The sequence below is a fragment of the Gracilinanus agilis genome, chromosome 6 (assembly GCF_016433145.1).
Source record: "Gracilinanus agilis isolate LMUSP501 chromosome 6, AgileGrace, whole genome shotgun sequence".
Taxonomy (NCBI): Eukaryota; Metazoa; Chordata; class Mammalia; order Didelphimorphia; family Didelphidae; genus Gracilinanus; species Gracilinanus agilis.
In genome coordinates, this window is record NC_058135.1 from 232,688,132 (window position 1) to 232,711,017 (window position 22,886).

The 22,886-nt window shown below is 42.4% G+C and overlaps 1 protein-coding gene across 1 annotated transcript in view; it reads right to left on the reverse strand.

Annotated features, from left to right (window-relative positions):
- The window catches only part of OTOG (otogelin), a 112,924-nt gene that overhangs the window by 47,685 nt on the left and 42,353 nt on the right, over positions 1–22,886 (reverse strand). Inside the window, exons 17-27 of the mRNA XM_044681807.1 lie at positions 22,502–22,634; positions 21,340–21,517; positions 19,999–20,123; positions 19,112–19,324; positions 15,432–15,606; positions 12,208–12,282; positions 10,511–10,554; positions 10,049–10,202; positions 3,798–3,905; positions 1,459–1,597; positions 718–852 (exon numbers count right to left, since the gene is read on the reverse strand). Coding sequence (XP_044537742.1) covers positions 718–852; positions 1,459–1,597; positions 3,798–3,905; positions 10,049–10,202; positions 10,511–10,554; positions 12,208–12,282; positions 15,432–15,606; positions 19,112–19,324; positions 19,999–20,123; positions 21,340–21,517; positions 22,502–22,634 — 1,479 coding nt within the window. The remainder of the gene's footprint in view (positions 1–717; positions 853–1,458; positions 1,598–3,797; positions 3,906–10,048; positions 10,203–10,510; positions 10,555–12,207; positions 12,283–15,431; positions 15,607–19,111; positions 19,325–19,998; positions 20,124–21,339; positions 21,518–22,501; positions 22,635–22,886) is intronic.

Sequence of the window (22,886 nt, forward strand, 5' to 3'; positions counted from 1 at the left end):
TCCATCGCCTATTGGCAATAAAAAAACCCTTCCCACCAAGCTCCAAACAATCATAAGAGCAGTAAGGTCCCAGGTTATCCAGGGGATTCCATTTCCCAAGCCATAAAACAAGTGTGATCAGGAGACCAGGAAGGTAAATGGAAAGCACAGTTAAGTTTCCATTAAATTACTATCTTTTGGAGTCTTGGGGTGAGGACCTAATTGGTTGTCTGGGCAAAGAGGTTCATGGCAGGCATTTACCTGCATTTACCATCTAGCCAAGATCTGAGGCAGGTTTTGAACTCAGGTATTCTTGACTCTAAGCCCAGGGTCTTATTCACTACATCATGCTACCTTTTGAATGGCACATGAAAGAAACCTTACCCGAGCCCAATCTTCTCTCACTAAAAGATATAATATGAAACTAGAGAGCAGAAATGATTCAATTAAAATTGCAGAGCAATGAATGACAGGGTCAGGGCCAGAATTCAGGTCTCCCCATCCCTAAACTATTGTGTCACACTGCAATCCCAATGCACAGGTCTGCTGACTCTTGTGCTGCTGAGCTGACCTGCCATTTTGACCTTGACTTCCATGCTCCTGACTTTAGCATAACCTGCCTCTGAACTTCAGTTCACCGCATGAGGGATCCTCCAGATGACACCTGCTCTGGAGATGACACCTGCTCTGTTGGTACCCCCATCCCTCCATCATAATATCGCCAAGGTGTAACCTTACAGGAATGCCTGTGTCATCATCAAACACGAGGAAAGAGTTCCCGACGTTGATGGAAATAAATTTCCTGCAGATGATTCCAGTGTTGTAGCAGTTGATGTTTTCCATAATGACAGAAAAACTAAAATTTGATGTACTCTAAAAGAGAAATGAGAAAAAAAAACCATAATTCCAATAGAAGCACCAAGGGTTCACTGATGGTCCAGGCTGGTTCCAACTAAGCCAGTTTGGGGATTCTACCTCTTCAGGTAGATGGAGATCACTGCATCTTCCCTCCCTCCTGGAAAGGGCCCTCCTTCCCTACCATTGACATGTTGTCATGTCACCCATGCCAAAGTGCTAGCTGATAAAGGTATTATGGAACCCCTGAATTAAGGTCAGATCTCTCTCCAGAATATCTGTGTGAGTGGTCCTAAGTGCCCCTGTGTCTTGATAGGGCTCACTGGAAGATGCAAAAGGAATTAAGCTATATAATGGCAAAAGAATAAGCAGGACTGCTGACACTTAGGTTCAGAGGGTCCACCTTAGATCATCACACAAGTAGTCATCCATTCTGCCTACACATGAAGCTGTCCCTGACTCCAGGCTCTTGAAACTCATGCCCACCCTTCTGAGCACTATGCTCCATGCTTAGGACTGGGCTCAGGCAGAGACTGTCAATACCAGACTCCTCCGCTCTGCCCTCAGATATCCCAAGAGAGTCACAGAAGACTCATGCAGGATGGAGGCTCCATATGTGCTTACCTTCACCAAGTGCACTTTACAGGTCCCCACAAAGTCAAATGGGAGCCCATCAAATGTTCGGTAGTGTCGATCACCATAAGCAGTACAGGTGGCAGGGCAGGGGTGGAAAGTACATTGAAAGGAGCCATGTTGGCACACACTGGAAGAGAAAGTAAGCTCATGGGGCACACAGTTCAGTTTTATCTACATCATCCTGATCCTTCTGTTAGACTAATTATCATGCCCATCTTTGCTATTCATCTTTCCTGTCTCCTCTTATATAAATGACCCCATCACTCTCCTCCTCCTCCTCCTCCTCCTCTCTCTCTTTCTCTTCTCTTCTCTTCTCTTCTCTTCTCTTCTCTTCTCTTCTCTTCTCTTCTCTCTCTCTCTCTCTCTCTCTCTCTCTCTCTCTCCTGAATAAGACAGAAATTGGCCACTTGAAAAAGAAATTTCTTAGTTCAACAGAGGCAGATTAATTATGCAAAGCAAGTTGATTAATGGAAGGAGGAGGCAGGGTTGTTCTATAGGTCACAGGCACACCAGGCACACAGGACAATTCTTTGCTTAACATGATTTTCTCTGAAACACAGTCACGTGAGGAGGGGTCTTCTGCAGGGAGAGGAGGGGAGGCAAGGTGGGATACCTAGGAGACATTTTATTTAACTGGCATTACTACACTTATTGTTCTGTGCTCATCCCCTGCCACAACTACTAGGCATTCACTATACGTAGAAAATATTTAATAAATGAACTGAATCTCAAGCAGGTTGGAGTTGTACTAGCCTGACCCAACCAAGCCAAGACTCCTCGCAAAAGAAACAGGCTCTCCAAGCCCCTCTGTGTGGGCCTTGTGCCTTTCACCTAACTTCTGACAGCAAGAGAAAAGGAAGGAACTCAGTCTCTCAGTTCTGGGGGAGGCAGGCAGGGAAGGAGGCAGTATGAGAGTATCAGGTCTCCTGATGTTGTCCCTACCTTCAAGCACAGCCAATGACTGAAAAAGAGCCATCTCTGGAGAGCCCCAAGGTAGGGTGTGATTCAAGGGGAGCAGAACTGTGGAAGGCAGTGGAAGAACATGAGTTTGTTTTACCTGCCCGCCAAGTAGAAATGGAGTGGCTGAGCAGTTGGCCAGAGCATCCACCAGGGTCAGGATAGATGAAGGAGGTAGAAACTGGGGACCTGACGAGAGGCAGAGGGAGGAATTCAGAACTGGGGCAAAAAGCTGATGAGAGTGGGCATGGCTGGAATTTGTATGGGGGTGAGCATTCAGGAATAGGTCAGCCACTTTGAGGAGACCTAAAAACCCTTAGAGTTCGAGGTACTCCTTCTAGGAGAAGCCTGAGGAAGGCAATGCCAACAGCCCCCTCTCTTTGGGGTCTAAGGCAATTGCAGAGGAAAAGACGTCACCATTTCTGCATCTTCAAGACAAAGAGGTTGATGACAAATCCAGGACATAAGCCGAGTAGAGCTCCTCCCAATAGGCATTTAAAGGCTTTGTTCATAGATTTAGAGGAAAGTACCCTTAAAAATCAAGTAGTCCAGCCTTTCCACTCTACAGATGATGAAACCAAAGCAAAGAAAGAGAGAAAGTCAAGGCCACTTAAGTACTATGCAGCAAAGATAGAATTTGAGCTTTTCACAGGAGAATTTCTAAAGTTTCTTAAGGATGCCAAAGTTATGAGCTAAGCTAAGCAATTTTCAAAGACCTTTGTAAAATCCCAGTAGTGGGGGGCAACTAGGTGGCTCAGTGGATTGAGAGTTATGAGGTTCTGGGTTCAAATATGACTTCAGACACATTCTAGCTGCAACCCTAGGCAAGTCAACTAACCCAAATTGCCAAGCCCTTTTTACTCTTGTCTTGGAGCTAATACATTGTCTTGGTTCTAAGATGGAAGGTAAAGATGGAAGGTAAATTTTTTTAATCCCAAGAGTGAATGTGGAGAAAGCCAACTAATGTGAATCCAAGAGACTAATCAACCAACTATTTGTCTTCTCAAGGTTGCTCATTCACCTCCAGAAGGGTCACTCGAGACTGACCTTTCAGGTCTCATGTTATAGGATCCAAGTTGCTCATACACAGTCTCTGTCTCTCTCTGTCTCTGTCTCTCTCTGTCTCTTTGTCTCTCTGCCTCTCTCTCTCTCTCTCTCTCTCTCTCTCTCTCACACACACACACACACACACACACACACACACACACACACACACGTGTGTGTGCAGAGATATACACATATGCATGTCCATATGAAAGGGCAATGAGAAGAAAAGATATGCCAAGCAGCCCAGAGAGTCCCAGGTCCCCCAGCAAAGTGCACATACCCTGAGGGGTGAGCTATCTGAAGAGTTTCTGTGGTCAGCTTACCAGGTGTGACAGGAAGAATTGACCATGTCTCCAGGGAAGTATTCCTTCCCCTTCCAGGAGCACGGGCACTCATCTGGCACAAAGCACTCATCCCCATGTTTCACCAGCCTGTGGACACACACTGTAGATCAGACATCCACATCTCCTAAGAGGTGGAGCAGACCACCCAACTCCCACCCCAAAGACTTCTCATTTAATTTGGTTCCATACCTCACATAATTCTTGGTGCATCTGGCCACAGCTCTAGCCAGGCCCCAGGATCTCCAGCATCTAGAATTTCCAATTCCCAGGAGCCTCTCCACAGACATAGGTGACTGACTAAATAGGCTGTACCCCACTAACACACTTCCCCCATCTCCCTCCAAGCCCCACTCCCCAAATTAAACTGCAGCAACAGGCCCAGCTTCTGGCTGGTACCCAAGGGGTATTCCTGGTCCAGGCACACCCCAGTATCTTTGCCCTCTCCCCCAGCACCCCCTATCTTCTCTGCCCAGCAATGTAATTCACTTCAAGTTTACTGTGTACCTACCTCTGGGCTTTTCTAGGGGTTGAAGAATACAAAGAAATACATAATCTTATATTACAACTGCATTTTCAATGTACAGTATCCCTTCCACATCACAGGGATTAGGGGTCGAGGCACCCCCCATGATCTGGAAAATCTGCATAAAAATCTCTGACCTTCCCATCATACCAGAGAAGTCTGAATTTTTTTCCTTTTTTTCTTTTATGGGGTGTTTATAATGTAAAATTTGGGTTAAGTATTTGGTCGCAGGCTATACGTGAGTCAATGTTAAGATATCTCTACCTTTTGAGCTTTTATGTGTCATCTGGTGGCTTTTGAATTCTTTTTGTAAACTTTAACTTTTATGTGTTTTAACTTTAAAAAAGAAATTGTATATGTTTGTAATATTAAAAGATAAAATTCTTGCTATTATACAACATTATACATATATTTTATGTATGCATTTCTGAATTCCTAAACTTTTTCTGTGTCATCTAATGGCCTTATACCATCAGCGGCTTCCACAAAACTCCCAAAAAATTCCATTTAATTTCTTATGTTGATTCATGATACAACAAAACTGCCATGGGGAAAATCATAATGTGGAAGGAATACTTGTTTTAGGAACATTCTGAAGGATAAGCAAAACAAGTATTACCCTTCCCATCTTACAAATGAGTAAACTGAGGCCCAAGGAGGGTGTATGAGCGCCTGAGACCATCTACTATGTCTTCAAAACCCTTCTGACTCCATTCCTCTTTCTTTCCATTCCTTCGCTATGTTGGTTCTTTCACAAACTTGATATCTTCCTTCAAGAAGCCACCTAATCTGGTCACTTTCCATTTGTCCAGGACCTCCATTAAATAGGCAAGAGAGACTGTATTATTTACTCACTGGGGCATGATTATACCCAAGGACAACCCGCCAGACCTCCAGTGCTCTTAGAAAATGGTGCCAGAGCAGTTCAAGCCAGGATAAAGTTAGTGGTTCTGAGCCTGAAGCCCCAGATCTCATTTGTACAAGCTGACGATGATCTGGTGGCTAGGGGTTATCTGTGTCACCAAAGGAGGTCTAAAAACTGTCAGGGAATAAAAGAGTGCCTTCTGGAATGCCACCATTGTTACTGCCAAGAGCATGTCAACCAACTCCCTAATTGTTCCATTAACCTCCCCTTTGACTTCACAAACCAAAACACCTCTTCCCAGTCATTCTTCTAGTCCATATGCTGCTTCCTCCTTTTAGAATACAAGACTCCTCAGGGGCAGCTGGGTAGTTCAGTGGATAGCAAGCCAGACCTGGAGTCAGGAGAACCTGGGTTCAAATCTAGCCTCAGACATTTCCTAGCTGTATGACCCTGGGCAAGTCACGTAATCTCCTTTGCCTTCTTAGAGTTGTTACTAAGACATCAAGTAAAAAGAAAAAGAATAGGTCATTTGGAAGCTGAAATTGTCTTGACTTTGTATTTCCAGCCCCAAATCTTAGAAGGAAGTAAGTGCTTTTTTTAAACTTTTATTCATTAATTCATTCACCCCAATCATGCCTTCTCCTAAAGCTAAGCATCACTTGTCTGAGTTGGGGGAATCATGCATTCAATCCTGTACTGGGTCCTCTACTAATCCCACCTGTCTGGATGAGGATTTAGACCCAGTGAGTGAATATGTGCATATGTGGACAATATGTTCAAGTGAATGGATGCTTCTGGAAATGCAGGAGGTATACACAGCCACAGCCCACTACGATGGGCTCACGACAAGCATATACAGATTAGCCATCAGGTTAGCCTGTGTTTGGAAACCTAGGGATGGCCAGGGCATGCCAGAACCTGGATGGTGCCTTTCAATTCCCATGTTCCCACCCAGTTCTTAGGCACAGAGGAGGGCTTGAGTTCGGTCCTTGTGGATGATTAATCCAAACCCTCTTCCCTCAAGTCCCTTCTTAATCTCTGTTGCTTCCATTCACCCAAGGGTGAACCAATATGGCTCTACCATGTTAAGTTATTTTAATTTGACTTGTAGGCTGAGGCTTCAGCCCCTAGGACTTCACGGCCACAAGTTCCCACTTCCCTTGTGCTGAGCAGTGAAAGTCTTTCCTGACCCTCTGCTTCTGGAAGGCCCCAGCCAGGCATCACTTCATCCCCAACTCTTCCACCATCTTTTCTAGTCTTATCAACTGCCTTGCTGTAGTACACACATTCTAACTCCCTTCTCCCTTCTCTCATGGAACGAGGATCAAATCAATTCTATTAGTTTTGTTGGAAGAAGTGTATCAAACTTCTCCACCATGGCCTCCTCCCCATCCCTGTAACTTTCAGAGCCAAAAGGCACGATCTCTGGCCATCCCCTAGGTGTAGTTTCCCTATTGGAATGTAACTTTCTTGGGGCAGCTAGTTGGCTCAGTGGAGAGAGAACCAGAACTGAAGTCAGAAGGATCTGGGTTCAAATTTGGCCTCAGACACTTCTTAGCTGTGTGACCCTGAGAAAGTCACTTAATCCCCATTTCCTAGCTCTGACTTCTCTTCTGCCTTGGAACCGACACTTAATAATATTAATTCTAAGACAGAAGATAAGAGGGATTTTTTTTAAGAATTTAAGTTTATTTATTTAATTGATTTAGAATATTTTTCCATGGTTCCATGATTCATGTTCTTTCCCTCCCCTCCTCCCAAACCCCTCCCGTAGCCAACGAGCAATTCCACTGGGTTTTACATGTGTCATTGATCCAGACCCATTTCCATATTATTACTATTTGCACTAGGGTGATCCTTTAGAGTAGTGATTCCCAAAGTGGGCGCTACCGCCCCCTGGTGGATGCTGCAGTGATGCAGGAAAGTGGTGATGGCCCCAGGTGCATTTATCTTTCCTATTAATTGCTATTAAAATTGTAAAAAAATTAATTTCCAGGGGGCTAAGTAATATTTTTTCTGGAAAAGGGGTGGTAGGCCAAAAAAGTTTGGGAACCACTGGTTTAGAGTCTACAGAGGGATTTTATTTTTAAGAAAAGAATACTGTGTGACCCTGGGCAAATCACTTAACCCTCATCACCTAGCCCTGTAACAAATAAAATTAATATAGAGGGATATATATATAAGATATTGGGGTTTTTAATTTTTTTAAAAAAAGAAAAGAATATAACCTTCTTAAAGCAAGGCCTTATTTGCTTTTTAATTTGTATCCTCATGTCTTAGCAAAGTACTTGGCACATAGTAAGGGATCAATAAAGGCCTTTTCATTCATTCATTCATCCATCCATATTGTTCTAGATGGAATGCTAGGAAGCAAATGCTCAGGCTTCTGGCCTCATGCCTGAGGAGTTTCTTCTTTTATTTCTATTCCACCACCTAAGTCAGGCTATAATCCTCATCAAGGTGACAGATGACATTAGAATAGGCTAAAGGACACAGTTTAAAGACTGTAGATCAGGGCTTGGGCTTGCCAAGTTGGACAGGCTGAACTTTAGTAAATAATAAAAATCTCTCATCAGACATCTCATCCCAGGGACAGGTCATAAAATTTCTTCTTTATGTGAGTATGTGAAGAACAATCCAAGGTTCTGTTGATGCAGTGAGCATACACATAGGACACTCAACAGGCAGCTCATCCATTCCATATGTACATGCCACAGAGCATGACATATAGAAAACACTAGGTAGCTAGCTGATTGATTCAGTGGATAGAGTACCAGACTTGGAGACAGGAAGACCTAAATTCAAATCCTGCTTCAAACATCTACTAGCAATATGACCCTGCACAAGTCCCTTACTCACTCTCAGCCTCAGTTTCCTCATCTGTAAAATGGGCATTATAATTCTTTTATTTGAGTCACCTCCATCTGATTCTTCATGACCCCATTCGAGTTTTCTTGGGATCCTGCTCCTTTTTACAGATAAGGAAACTGAAGCAAAAAGGGTTAAGTGACTTTCCCAGGGTCACAGAACCAGTAAGCATCTGAGACTAGATTTGAACTCAAGTCTTCCTGACTCTAGGTCCAATGATCCATTGGGTCACCTAGCTGCCTGGGAGGTTTTGGTTGGTGAACTCATAGGGGAGGTAAGAATTAAATAAGCTACTATGTGTTACATGCTTTGCAAACCTTAAAGTTCTGTACAAATGCTGTCTATGACGTTGGTGATGATGATGAATACATATGATACATACTATATACCCTTGTCCATGCACACAGGGCAGCTGGTTCCATAGCTCTGAACATAGAAAAGGGGAGAGAAGTCAAGAAGTTATCTGGAATCTTGGCTGAAACTGAAGAGCTTGACTTGGGGGAGAAAAGGAAAGAATCAAAAAGCAAACAGAGGGAAGACCTAGTCACTATTCTCTATATAGGAATTAAACTTGTTCTCCTTGATCCTAGAGAAAACCAAGGAGAAAAAGTTATAGGAAGGCAATTTTCAGCTTGCTTGAAAAAAGTGAAAAACTTCCTAATAATTAGAGGTGTCTCAAACTCAAGCGGGCTATTGCTGAGATGATGAGTTCTCCATCTGGTTTCTCAGTCATTTCCAACTCTTCGTGATCCCATTTGGGGTTTTCTTGACAGAGAAACTAGAGTGTTTTGCTACTTCCTTTTCCAGCTCATTTTATAGGTGAGGAGATTGAGGCAAACTGGATTAAGTGACTTCCCCAGGTTCACACAGCTACTAAATCTGAAGCAAACTGGATTAAGTGACTTCTCCAGGTTCACACAGCTACTAAGTTTGAGGCCAGATTTGAACTTGGGTCTTCCTGATTCCAGGCCCAGTGATCTATCTATTGTACCACCTAGTTGCCCCATTGATGAGTTCTCCATCTAAAAAGGTATATAAGTGTGTTTTGCATGAAAATAAAAATAAAAATTTAAATTAAAAATAAGACCTAAAGCGATATATAAGTAAAGGCTGAATGCTCTCTTTTTCTGGAATGAGAGTCATATTCGAGTAAGTTTAGATTCTATGCCCTCCAAAATCCCATCCAGCCGAGACAAGCAATGGGGCTCCATGGGTATCAGAAAGCCCCATCCATCCTCTATCCCCACAAGAGCCCGAGATTCCATTGTCACAGCTTCATTCTTTGTGGCTAATCAGAAACCCCTATTGAAAATGTAAATGGACCCAAGAAGGAGAATATTAAGCCTAATATCAATCAAATATGAATCAAAACCATCTTTGTGTGAATTGTCTTTTGAACTGTATTCTTTCCTGACAAATCTGCATACCTAAAAAATAGATCTGACCATGTGATTCTTCTGCTCAACAATCATTAATAGCTCCCTATTGCTTCGACAATATGTTACAGAATCTTGAGCCTGGCATTCAGAGCCCTCCACCAGTTTTCAAGTCTTAGTTCATATTACTTCCCTTCAAAGCACTCTCTATTTCATTCAAATGATCCATTCTCTTTACATAATATTCCATCTCCTGCCTCCCTGTCTTTGCATAGATGGTTTCTCCTATGCCTGAAATACATTCCCTCCTCATGCTCTTATTTTTTATAGGCAGAGAGATAGGAATATTACATTCCCTGCCTAGACTGTAAAGCTGCTTGGGGACAGGGATGTTTTCACTATCTTGGTGTCCCCCTTTGCCTAGCAAAATGTTTGGCCAAAAGTAGGCATTTAATAAATGTTTGCTGATTGGTTGAGTGACTGGTGTGACTTTCAGAATCCCTAATTTCCTCCAAGCCTCAGTTCAAAGGCAACAACCTAGCTGAAGCTTTTCCTCCTTGCCCCGACTAGAATGGAGACAGAAGGGCTGGCCACATACCCTTGGGGACAAGTACAGCCTGAGACACACGGTCCATGGGCAGGCACAGTCAGGTTCAACAGCTGGTGCTCACACGTCCTCTCTCTGTTCAGTGCTAGGTCAGCATGGGGATCAGTACAGTTCACGAAGACCTGACCCAGAGGGCAGGCAGAGACTGAAAGACAAGGGGGATAACAGGTGACGGGAGATGCCAGACAAGAGAAGACAACAGGAAACATGCCTTAAATTTGCTTCCCAGGGTAGGGAGGAGGACAGCATCTGCCCTGCAGATGAGGCTCCCGGGACAAAGTACTAAGTTCTGCCCCTAACTCCATGTCTGACAATTCAACTCGCTAAGTCTCAAACACTTTCTCCAAAATGAGGGATCATTTGTTCTAATGGATTGGGTGACCTTTGAGGTCCCTTCTAGTTCTTAAACTATGATCCAGGCTGACCCCTTCTTCCCAGACCCCCTACTCTTACCTGGTGCTCTGCTGTCACAGCTCATGACTCCATCTATGCAGTGACTTCAAAAAAAGAGACACCATGTATGAGTTAGGCAATGAGAAAGACCCTCCCCTTCTGGCTTTCCCGTTATCACACACACACACACACACTCACACATACATACACACACATCAGGACAGCTGGCCCTTTCAGGGACCAGGCCAGGCTTCCCATTGGCCAAGCAGTATAAACATGGTCCACAAACTGAATGTTGGGACATACTGACAAATCTTAATCAGCACACCCCAGGAAGAAAGAGGGGAGAGAAATTGGGAAATTTATTATTATTATTAGTTATTAGAGATTACAGGGGGAATTCTTCAGGCTCTAGGAGCTTATGGCTGCAAGGTTTGCTAAAATGTCTGGGTCCACTTTCCTGCATTTGAGTTTCATGACTGTTTAATCATTGAGGATCCCATAGAGTTTGGGGGCAGCCATTTTGCACCTCTATTGTCTTCTTTCAGGACCATGGGGAGAGGTAGAAAAAAGGGCAGTAGATTGGGTAGATGTGACCTTGACTTTGTCTTATTGTCTTTGACCTCATCCTCCACTAAAATAGGAGAGTGTGTGAGTACGTGTAAGAGTGTAAAAGAAGGGGGCAGCTGGGTAGCTCAGTGGATTGAGAGTTAGGACTAGAGATGGGAGGTCCTAGGTTCAAATCTGACCTCAGACACTTCCCAGCTGTGTGACCCTGGGCAAGTCACTTGACCCCCATTGCCTACCCTTACCACTCTTCTGCCTTGGAGCCAATACACAGTATTGACTCCAAGATGGAAGGTAAGGATTTTTTTTAAAAAGAGTGTAAAAGAATAAGAGAGAATGAGACCTTACGTTCAAGAGAGTATGACCCCAAGAGCGAGAAGATTCTAGTTGACTGAGTTCTTGCTAGTCAAGATGCTTGTAGGTATTTTTTTTTGTTTGGTTTCTGCTGGGGAGAAGGGAGATAATGGAAGTTGGACCCGTGACCTCATTCTGGAAGGAATTCCTAGTGAGAAAATTCCCTCCCTCCCAAATACCATCATCCATAGATACTCTTAGAGAGTGACTTGAAGCACTGAGATGTTCAAAGCCTTGCAGTCACCCAGCCAGTGTGGCTTAGAAGTGGGACTTGTACCCAGGTCTTCTGAACTTTGAGTTCAAGTCTCTATCTACTACCCAACATTGTCTCTCAGTCAAATTGTTATGGGAAGGAAATTAGCCCTCTTCAAAGAAGCTTGGGTGGAAATTTTGTTCTATTGGTCCCCTAGGAAATTGTTATAAAAATGGAGGAGGTAGAGCTCATTCTTCCTGTCCACCCACTGATTGGCCAAGTTCTCAGTCAACATCTAGTTGATCGCTGATAGTTTAAATCAGTTAGTAGCCCAGTTAGTAGCCCATGACTAATTGGAAAATGAATGATAGTCCAGCCAGTCAGTGACAAGACACACGGGAAAGATGAACCACAAACATACTCACAGAAGATAGTATAGAAAATGCATAGTATGGCCATAGCTCTGGAAATACCAGACATTTGGATTTTCTTAAGGCTCCTGAGGGTCCCTGTAAACTTTTCAAAGGAACTAATTTTTACAACTGGGCCCAGGTGGCCCCAAATGGGCAGTATGTGGACAACGATGTCAGTGAGGGCCAGGCACATGCTCATATTTGCTAACATAGCCCCTCGGCAAACTTACCAATGGCCCAGAGATGGAATGTTGTTTTCTCCAGGAGGATAATCAACTCCTTGGAAATAGCAGGGGCACTTGCTCCTGTGGTGATGAAGAAGAGAAATAAGAATAGGATCCCCCAAAGATCTTGACAGGCAGGGACAATGCAAAATTTAGCCTGTTGAATGTTCGTGAAAGATTAAGTTTAATGGTGATAAACCTTTCTTCCTTAACCTCTGTGAGTCTACTCTCTTTTGATTTTCCCACTTAGCCTCTTTAGCTAGTTCAGGGTCTTGGGGGCCCCTCTTATCATATAACTTGAAATCATATCGCTAAATCGAAGTACTGACCATGTAACTACTTTGCTAAAGAGTCTTCACAAAGATTCCCCTTTGTCTTTGGTATATAATACAAACTCTTCAACTGTCTCTTTAAGGCCCTCTGCAGTCTGACTCCAACTTTCCTTTCCAATATTATTATATTTCTTATATTATATTATTATTTTACTGCTCTTTCCCTTTATACATGCTGTGTATCAGCCAAACTGAACTACCAGCTCTACCCCAAACTTTGTATTTGGTCTCCCATACCTCCTTGCACAAGCTGTCTCCTATGCCCAGAATACATTTCCTCAAGGATCATCTTCTCTGTGAAGATTTTCCCAATCCAATTGTTGTTCTCTTCCTCCAAAAGTCACTTGTGCTTACTTATCTGTGTGTACATTGTCCTTCCAAGAGAGCCTTTGCTACTTGAAGGCAGGGGCTCTTTCATTTCCTTTTTAAATATACAACTGAAGAAGTTAAGGAAAGAGGGGTAGCTAGGTAGCACAGTGGCCTGGAGTCAAGAGGATTGGGGGTCAAATATAGCTTCAGATTCTTCCTAGCTGTGTGACTCTGGGAAAACTACTTAATCCAATTGCCCAGCTTTTACCATTCTTCTACCTTAGAATCAATATTGCTTCTAAGACAGAAGGTAAGGTTTAAAAAAAAAAAAAGAAGTTAAGGCATAGGGAAACATGGATAGACACTAATCCATGGGAGAAAGATCTGAAGGTGTAAGTGGATCACAGGCAAGTGTGCTGGATCCAGCTCATTCTGGCTCCCAAGAGCCTATTATGAAATTTTTAGTGCAAATATTTGCACCTAAAAAATTGGCAAATGGTACAAATCAGGATTTGTTTTATTATCTTGTCTAAAGTTCCAACTTTAGTTTCAACTAAATGACGGTAAAACTTTCAATAATGCAGATTAAACTTAAAAATACACCATGCATTTTTAGAGAGCTGGTTGTTAAGCCTTTACCAGCATACCATATACTACAAGTTATGTACATATATACAAATATAAACAACATGGCAAAATAGCTGAAATAGAATTTTTTTTTTAAATCTAACCTAACCTTAGGCTATGTCCACAAAAGCCTATTGAGCAAGACAAAAGAAAAGAACTCTCTGCCCTCTTCAGGCCACATATGAAATACTGAGTCTAGCTCTGGACACCACATTGGAGGAAGGATATCGTCCAGTTTAAATGTGTGCAGGAGAGAATAGCATTATGAGATTTGAAACTGCTATATCATACCCACTTAAAGGAAGTGGCTATGTTTAACCCAGAGAAGAGAAGACTTAGCAGGGAGAAAGTCAACAATCTTGACTTTATGAAGGATTGTCATTTGGAAGATTCATATTTATTTAGTTCATCACCAGAGGGTAGAATCTGAGCCAATGGAGAGAAGCTACAAGGAGGCTCATGTGTCAGTAGAATGGGATATATCGGGAAGCAAAAAGGGTCTTTCATTGGAAATCTTCATGAAGAAGCAGGATAATCATTTATTGTAGATATTATGGAGATATGGTTTATATTGGACAACCTCTGAGTTCCTTTCCAACTCTGTTCTTGGATTCTATAATTCTGTGAGCAAGAGTAGGTTGGGATGATTCCAAAGACAGAAAGGAATTTGAGTTTTAAAATATGAACAGGATTTGGCTATATAGAGGACAGGTGAAAAGTAGGGAGGAGGAAGGGTGGAAGCAAAAGTAAGGAGGTAGGAAATCATTTGCCACATTCAAAAAGTAGTTTAAATAAAGGTCAGGTTAGCTAGTGTGTAAATTTAAGGAAGGTAGAGATTTAGAAGAAAATTGGGAGCATCTGGGTACTTCCAGTGAATTGAGAGCCAGGCCTAGAGATGGGAGGTTCTAGGTTTAAATCTGGCCTCAGACATTTCCTAGCTGTGTGACCCTGGGCAAGTCACTTAACCCTCACTGCCTAGCCCTTATGCTCTTCTGCCTTGGAACCAATACACAGTATTTATTCTAAGGCAGAAGGTAAGGGTTTAAAATTTTTTAATTTAATTTAATTTTTTAAAAAAAGAAGTAAGAAAATCATAGACTGTAGAGTGCCCTGAATTACAGATTAAGAAGAAGATAGAACAGTAGTACTTCCTTGAAAGAAGAGATTGTTTCATTCTTTGAAGCCCCACACAGGGCCTGGCACAAGTTTAATAAACATTTGTTAATTAACTGTTGATTGATTTAATTTTGGCATTTATTAAATCTCTTTTCAGTTGAATCCAAAGGGGTGATGGATGAATCATGCCAAATGAGACCAATAAGTCAAAGAAGAAGATGGTTAAGAATGGGGACATCAGCTTTGGCTATTAATAGGTCAACGATGACCTTAGAAGCAGCATTTTTAGTTGGATGTTAGAGGCAAACTCAGTATAAAAGGAGTTTGAAACCCTATATAGTATGAAAATAATAGAGACAGTGGTGACAGCAGACATCTGCTGAAGTCAAACATAAGCATCTAGGTGGTACAGTTCACAGAATGTCAGGACCTAGAGTCAAGAAGTCCTGGGTTCTGTTTCTACTTCACTTGCTAAATGTGAAACCTTGAGCCAGTCATTTAAACTCAATCTCAGTTTCCTCTTCTGTAAAACAAGAAGAAAAGCATCAGACTTTACACAACTGTCTGGGAGCATCAGAAACAATAGAGGTAAAATGTTATGTAAACCTTAAGGTTCCGCATAAATACTAGATATTACTATGATTATTATCATGGAAAGAGATCCAGAGAGAAAGTCAGCCTAACTCCTTCTCCTCAGTGATGAGGGACTTTACTCATAATCAGAAAATGGAAAAGGATCCAGGCAAGACTTCCTTCTAAGAAACAAATGGCAAAATGAGAGGGTTAAATAGATCTCAGGTTGGTTTGGGATTAAGTGGCTATGATGGAGTCTGAGGGTCTTCCTACCTGGGGACACATCTCTCTGCCTTGCTGTCCAGGTAGGTATCAGTGGGGCAGGCACAGCCTTCTACACAGTGGTCCTCTTCATCACTACAGCTTTCTGACATTGCCAAGGCCTGGCAGGTCTGCCCACAGGTTGCCACACAAGGACTATATTCCTTAGTGGCCTCACAGGACAGAGCTATGGTGAAGAGAGGCAGTCAAATTACAGATCAGAAAAAGTCATCCCAAAGTTCCCACATTCCAGATGGCATACATGGTTCCCCTTTGAGCTGAGGCAATAAGATCCTTAGTCCTATGCTTTTTTTAGGTCATTGAATTCCCATAGCCCAGTACAGTCTTCCCACATTCAGGTGGTTTCAAATTATCTTTGTCCCATGCATCAGTTCATATCATAACACACACACACACACACACACACACACACACACACACACACACACACATCATTCCTATCTGAGAGATGCCTAGGATCAAGCTGGGGTCTCAATTCAATTCAGTTCAGCAACTTACTCTACGTTAAGCACTTTGCTAGAAATTTAAAGACAAAATGAAATCATTCCTGCTCACAAGGAGCTTACGTTCTACTGGGGAAAACATTATGTACAGAGACAAGTAAATAAAAAATATTCAGTCTAGACCTGTGATAAAAATATACATGATATCCAGGATATGGAGATACAGTCAATCTGTGATTTCCTAAGTAGAAGGAATTCCTAGAGGAAGGAATTCTCTTTACCAATGCCACTTCTCTGAAACTGAGAGCATTAGAGTTTCCAAAAGTATAGAGATTTAGTGAACTGCCCAAGGTCCCCAAACCATGATGTGTCAGAGGTGGGACTTGAAATCAGGACTTACTAACTCTGAAGCCAGTTTGTTATACACTATACCAAGGAATGAATAGAATAAATACAAAATAATTTTGGTAAGGAGCTAGATGCTCAGTGGATAGAGTGCCAAGCCTGGAGTTAGAAGGACTTGATTTCAAATATAGTCTCAAACACTTTCTAGCTCTGTGACCCTGGACAAGTCATTTAACCCTGTTTGCTTCAGTTTCCTCATCTGCTAAATAAGCTGGAGAAGGACATGACAAACCAATCCAGTATCTTTGCCAAGAAAACCCCAAATGGGATCAGGAAAAGTCAGACATGACTGAATGACCAAAGAATACATCTGGAATTCTCCCATCCTAGTCTAAGCACAGGTTCCCAAGGAACTTACCATCCCCATCCCCTCACACCCATCTTGTCTAAGGCCAAGGTGAACTTCATGAGGAACAGTTCATCTCTCCAAACTGGTCCCACACATACTAGCCCCCATTTTGTGATTGCTTGGCCCACTGCTGACAAGCATCAGCTAGACTATGGACAGTGATTCCAGCAGCTGTCTAGGACAATTGGACCTAAAACTCATATTCCATACATCCTCAATTCTAGGTAACTGAGAAAACTAAAGCAACTACATTTTGTCTGCAATTCCTCTGTCTTATCTTATCTCTGCCTCTGTATTCCTCAGTTGAATGTCAGCTCCTTGAGGGCAAGAACTATCTCATTTTGTCCTTCTGTTTCTAGCACCAAGCAAAGTGCTTAATACATAGTATTGTGCTGAATCTAATTGAATCCAATGTGTTCTGAGACTCCAGTCTGATCCCTGACCAAGACCTTCCTTTCTACTGAAGCAGCAAGTATCCAGAACAGCCCTATCTATCAGAGTAATATTAGGAGAAATGACTAACCCAACCACCATCTTTCCTGCTTCAAACCCCCAATCTTAACCCCAAACCCCCCAACAACACATTTTGTCTAATCAAGAGGTGCCCTATGCCCAATTTACCTCCTACCTAATTGAAACCTATATAATTCTTGTCCTTTTGTTCCTTTGTGGAGTCTCTGCCCATGTGGGTGGGGTCCCTTGCTGGAGAAATCTCATTGGTGGTTCTGGTTTGTTCTAGCATCAACAATTTTGTTGTTGATATAATCAACAACTACATTCCAGAAGTTTGTATTGAAGAAAATTAAAGAATTTTGAAAGCACTTTCTCCATGATAAAAAAAAAAATTCTAAATAGGGAGGAGGGTGGAGGTAGATCCATAGACCAGTCCATAAAAGCCTATATGAGGGCAGCTAGGTGACTCGGTGGATTAAAAAAAAAAAAAAACAGGCCTGGAATCAGGAGGTCCTGGGTTCAAATTTTGCCTCAGTTACTTCCTAGCTATGTGATTCTTAGAAAAATGACTTCACCCCAACTGCCTAGCCCTTACTGCTCTTCTGCCTTGGAACTGATATCAATTCTAAGACAGAAGGTAAGGGTTTTTTTTAAAGTCTTTATGACCCATAATGCCCTGATGCACAGCACCCTGATGTTACTTAGAGAGGGACCACCATGAGTAACAATATTTTTGTGGGGCAATAAGCTGGGGTATCTACTGGGAAATGGCAGAAAAAATGATAATATATGTATTTATGTATATATGTATTACCTGCATATTAAGAAACAATGAATATGAAAAATTTAGAGAAACACAAGAGGACTAATATGAATAGATGAAGGGTTATGAAAGCAGAACCAAGAAAATGCTAGAAATAATTACAATGATGTAAATGACAGCTGAATTCAGAAAAAAAAGGCAAAATCCAATATCAGATCTAAAAGAAAGATAACAAAACACATCCCTCCTTTTCTGGGAGAATGTATGTGTTCAGAGTGGTGGGGGTAGGGGGGCAGGAAGAGAAAATGGGTATTTAATATCACATATGCTTGCTTACAAGTGATATTTTTTCTTTATTATGAGGGAGTTTCCTATGAAAGCTAGACAGGATGTATTGTAAAATATTCTAGCATTCAAAACATCAACAACAATAAATAAAATGCATTAACAAAACTTTAAGAAGGAAGAAAATGGGCTCAGAGGTCCAACTTGAGTCACTGGAAACTCATCTTTCTTTCCCACCTTAACCCCATGTTGTAATTGTAGTAGTAGTAGTAGTAGTAGTAGTAGTAGTAGTAGTAGTAGTAGTAGTAGTAGTTGTTGTTGTTGTTGTAGCAGTAGTAGTAGTAGTAGTAATAGTAGTAGTAGTAGTAGTAATAGAAGTAGTAGTAGTAGTAGTAGTAATAGTAGTAGTAGTAGTTGTAGCAGTAGCAGTAGTAGTAGTAGTTGTTGTTGTAATGATAAATATTTATATGCTGTTTTTAGGAAGTGCTTAATATATTGTATCTTACTTGATCTTCACAACAGCCCTTTATCATCTCTATTTTATAGATGAGGAAACTGAGGCAGATGAAGATTACATGTCCAACCCAGAAACATACAGAGATATTGTGGAAGGGGTAAGAATAGTAAAGTACTTCCCCTTTCTTAGGTGGTAACACTAATGCCAAAATAAGAAAGAAGAGTTGTGGGATCTGGGATGAAATGAGTCTCTGTCATTCCAATGTGGATTATTTGACAGGCTACATTCTTCATCCCCTGCTCAGGTTGCCAGTGTAGTATATCTTTTCCCCTTCAAAGCTTCCTTCAGTAATCATTTTAAACTGATTTCATTGAGATGATGATTGAGATGTTTGCTAGGATTTGGAAGGAAGGGGTATCCTTCCCTATGACCCCTGGGATGACTGATCACAAATACAAACACATTCCCAGCCTCACCCTGTGGACACAATGCCGGGTCACACACAAGCTTACTCACCACAGTCTGGAAGTTGGGTACGAAAGTCAATGGTAACTCCATGGCGCCGACATAGGTGAGTGTAATGAGCCAGCGTGGAGCACATGCACATGTGTCCACACCTGCAGGCATCCCTTCTACACTGCTCATAGTAGGGGACAGGACTCAGATAAAGGGCACAGGGTGCAAATAGATCCTTGACGAGGACACTGCATGCCTCTGCTGCATATGATGCTACGAGGGACACAATGGAGAGAGATTCTGGAGTCTGCCATCATCTAAGAGCCAAAGAACGTTAGACCCTGGAGGAACTACAGATGCCAAGATACTTCTACTTCTTACTCCCTCATTTTGCAAAGGACTAAGAGGAAAGTCAGAGAGAAGAAGGATTTGCTCAAGGACAGAAAGAAAAGTTTGGGCCAGAACCCAGGTCTCCCGATTTTCAATCCACATTACCTTGATATTAGCCAAAGAACCATGTCCAGCACCTGCCCACATACATTACACTCAATTCCAAGCTGCCAGTGACCCCCATAATCTACACTTCATCTTCACCCCAATCATAGGTCAAGTCATTTTTTTCTCCCTAATCCCCGAGCTGTCCCCCACTGTTAATGGGATGGTAGTGTCTGGTCCTCTGCCTTTATCTTTATCTTTATCTTTATCTTTATCTTTATCTTTATCTTTATCTTTATCTTTATCTTTATCTTCTGCCCTCCATCTTTAGCTTCTCTCTTTCCTTCTACTCCTTGCTCTTATCTTTTCCAGGATTCTGTCTTCACCTACTTCTTTCAAGCCACAATTTCCCTCAGCTGATCTCTACACCCTTGTCCCAATCCCAAACCTACCGCTCTGGCTGCCTCTCACCAAACCTCAGCCCAGTCTGAGCCCCAAATGACCCCACTCACCAGCCTGCAGGTGTACATCACAGGGGTCCAGAGGGGCACTGAAGATGCCTGGGGAACAGGTTGATAGTGTTTTCCAGGAATTGCCAAAGAGCTGTGGAGTGCTCTCTGGAACACCCACAGGGGACCTGTGGAGAGCCAAGGTACATGTTTCACGCATGCCTAGTCACACACAAACATTCCATGTTTAAAAACTTGAGTTCACAACTCCTACCCAGAATTCTCCTGATTCTCAATGGTGGGGGGTGGGAGAAGAGCCCAACAAACTTTGATTTTAGGCTAATGTGATCACAAATTGAATTAAAAGCAAAGGCATCCAGAAGGAGAGGGCTCATTTTACAGATGAGAAAACTGAAACAAACAGGGTTAAGTGACTTGCCCAGGGTCATCCAGCTAGTAAGGCCAGATTTGAACTCATAAAGATAAGTCTCCCTGATTTCACACCCACTGTACCATCTAGTTATTCATGTAAAGGTAGATAAATGAAGAATGAGGAAAGCAGAACCAGGAGCTCACCATCTATATGGGAGATCCCCCCTAACTCTGAAATCCTGTGGCCATACCCACATTTCATTGTAGCTAAAAGCCCTCATTTTCTCCTGGCTTACATGAGCTGGTTGAGGAAACTTCCATTCTTTTTCTTTCCCAAACAGAAAATAGCTATAATGATTTTTATAATAAACTCTTCTCTCTGTCGAGAATGATAGTCACCACATTTGAACTAGAACATAATAAGCTCTGACTTTCTAGTGAAGAAGTAAGATCACTATTAAAAACTTCCCTTTCCTTCCCAGAGAGGGGAGCATTGGGGAGGAGTAAAGAGAAGAAAGAAGAGCAAAAAACTGGATCTTGAGCCCCCAAAGGACCAAGAGCAGGGAAGAGACATACAGTCCCAGCCAAATCTTCTTAAAATCTAACTTCTGGACATCCTTTTCAGTTACAAACACTATATCACCTCACCTCCCAAGGTACTCTCTACCTTCAGTTCATTCCTAGGACCTGATTCCTGGTCACCTGTCAACCAGTCCCACTGAGGAGACAGAGATTGCTGATTATTAAACTATCAAACTTAAGAATATTTAGATATTTAAAGGTAATAGAACAGAATATTCAGGGACTGAAAAGCTTCTGCCTGTATAATTGCAAAAGAATGAAACTCTAATAGAGGTATCTCAAGCACCATGATGGGCTAAAGGGAAAAATTTGGGGGTAGTGAGAGTCTCAAATCATAGCCCCTTGGGTAAGTACTGGGCAGCCCTGAATGCCCTGTGCCTTCCTCACAAATTGTATCTACTGTCTCCCCCCCCACACTCCCCTTCCCAACCAGATGGGATCACTGCCTACAAGAAGTCATCCTGCATGTTCCCATTGAAGGTCCCACAGAGCCCCACGGTGTCATCCTTCCATCGCTGATCCACCTGGAGATAGAGACGTAGCCCCTCCCGGTCATAGAGCACCCGCACCCCAACAGAAGTCCGCACACGCAGAAACACAGATGACAGCTTCCGGATCTCAAAGGCATCTGGGAGAAGCAAAGGTGGTCAGTGGTAGAAAGAAGGCTTCAGGGAGCATAGCTAGCACCCTCAACCCACCCACACAAGACTCATTCCAAATGCTAAGTCCCAAATGCTAGGTTTATAGACTATAGAGATCAACCCATTCCAGTACCAATATTAGGGTATGACAATGACTCCATTACAAAGGTGGCAATCATAGCTCCATTTTCAGGCTGATAGCGGGGACCATCTTACCAAAGAATCTGCTATTAGAATTGTTCTGTGCCCCCAATTCCTCATCCTGAGGAATATCAGCACTGCCACACTATTAGGGGGTTAATTAACATTTTAACAACGACAGAAAACAACCCCAAATTAACACTTCTATTGATATTATCAGTACATACATATTACAGTATACAGTTGCAAAATACTTTAAATGCACTCTTTTATTTTTCCTAGTACAAATATTATTGCCCTCATTTTATAAAGCAGTAAATGGAAGTTCAGAGGAGTGAGGGACATTTCCACCATCACACAGCCAGTGAGGGACAGAGCCGAGATCTGAATCCAAATGCTCCTATTCCAAGTTCAGCCCTCACTTCTACTCTGATGGGGCTAGCCCCACCATAAAATTGTTTTGGGAATCAAAATAGCAATGAATAAAAATAAATAAATAAATAATTTAACAATAGGATTGTTATCTGAATAGTCTCTATATTCCTGGAGGTCTTTAAGCAGAAGTTAACTGACCAGCAATCATCTAAGATGTAATAGAAGATATTCTCGGTCAAGGATAGGTTGGACTAGAGGAGCTACAAGGTCCCTTTCGGATCTGATTTCATGGAACAGAGCTAATAACCACAACACATCCTGGGACATATTATGTTCCCACTGGCATGGTTCTAACTCCCACATCTGAAGGGTATGACAATGTTGACTAAAGACCCTGATAGAGACTGAAAAATCTAAGGTACCCAGCGCTCAGCACCTGCCCTTCCCCATCTTACCATCTGTGTAAGGCAGGGTGACCTTGTACTGCCCAGACATGAGGACGTCTCCTGCCTGAGTCAAGGTCACCTGTCTCCGAGGTGTCTGGTTCAGAATTACAGTCACTGACTGGATGCAGGCTCCATCCTGATTCTGGAAGCAAGAACAAGGAGGGATCAGACAAGGAAGAAAGGGAATCCATTCACTCAATGGATCTCACTCCCACCTAGGTTTTCTCCTTCTACCCTCCCCACCTCAAGTTGTTGCAGATGGAAGCCCCTTTTTTCTATTCTTATTGCTGCTCTCATTCACATCTATTCTCATCGTGCCTTCCCCTTTAGTGAACACAAGGCAGGGATTGGGTTTTTCCCTTAATGGTCCTTCTTGCTCATCTCACCATACATG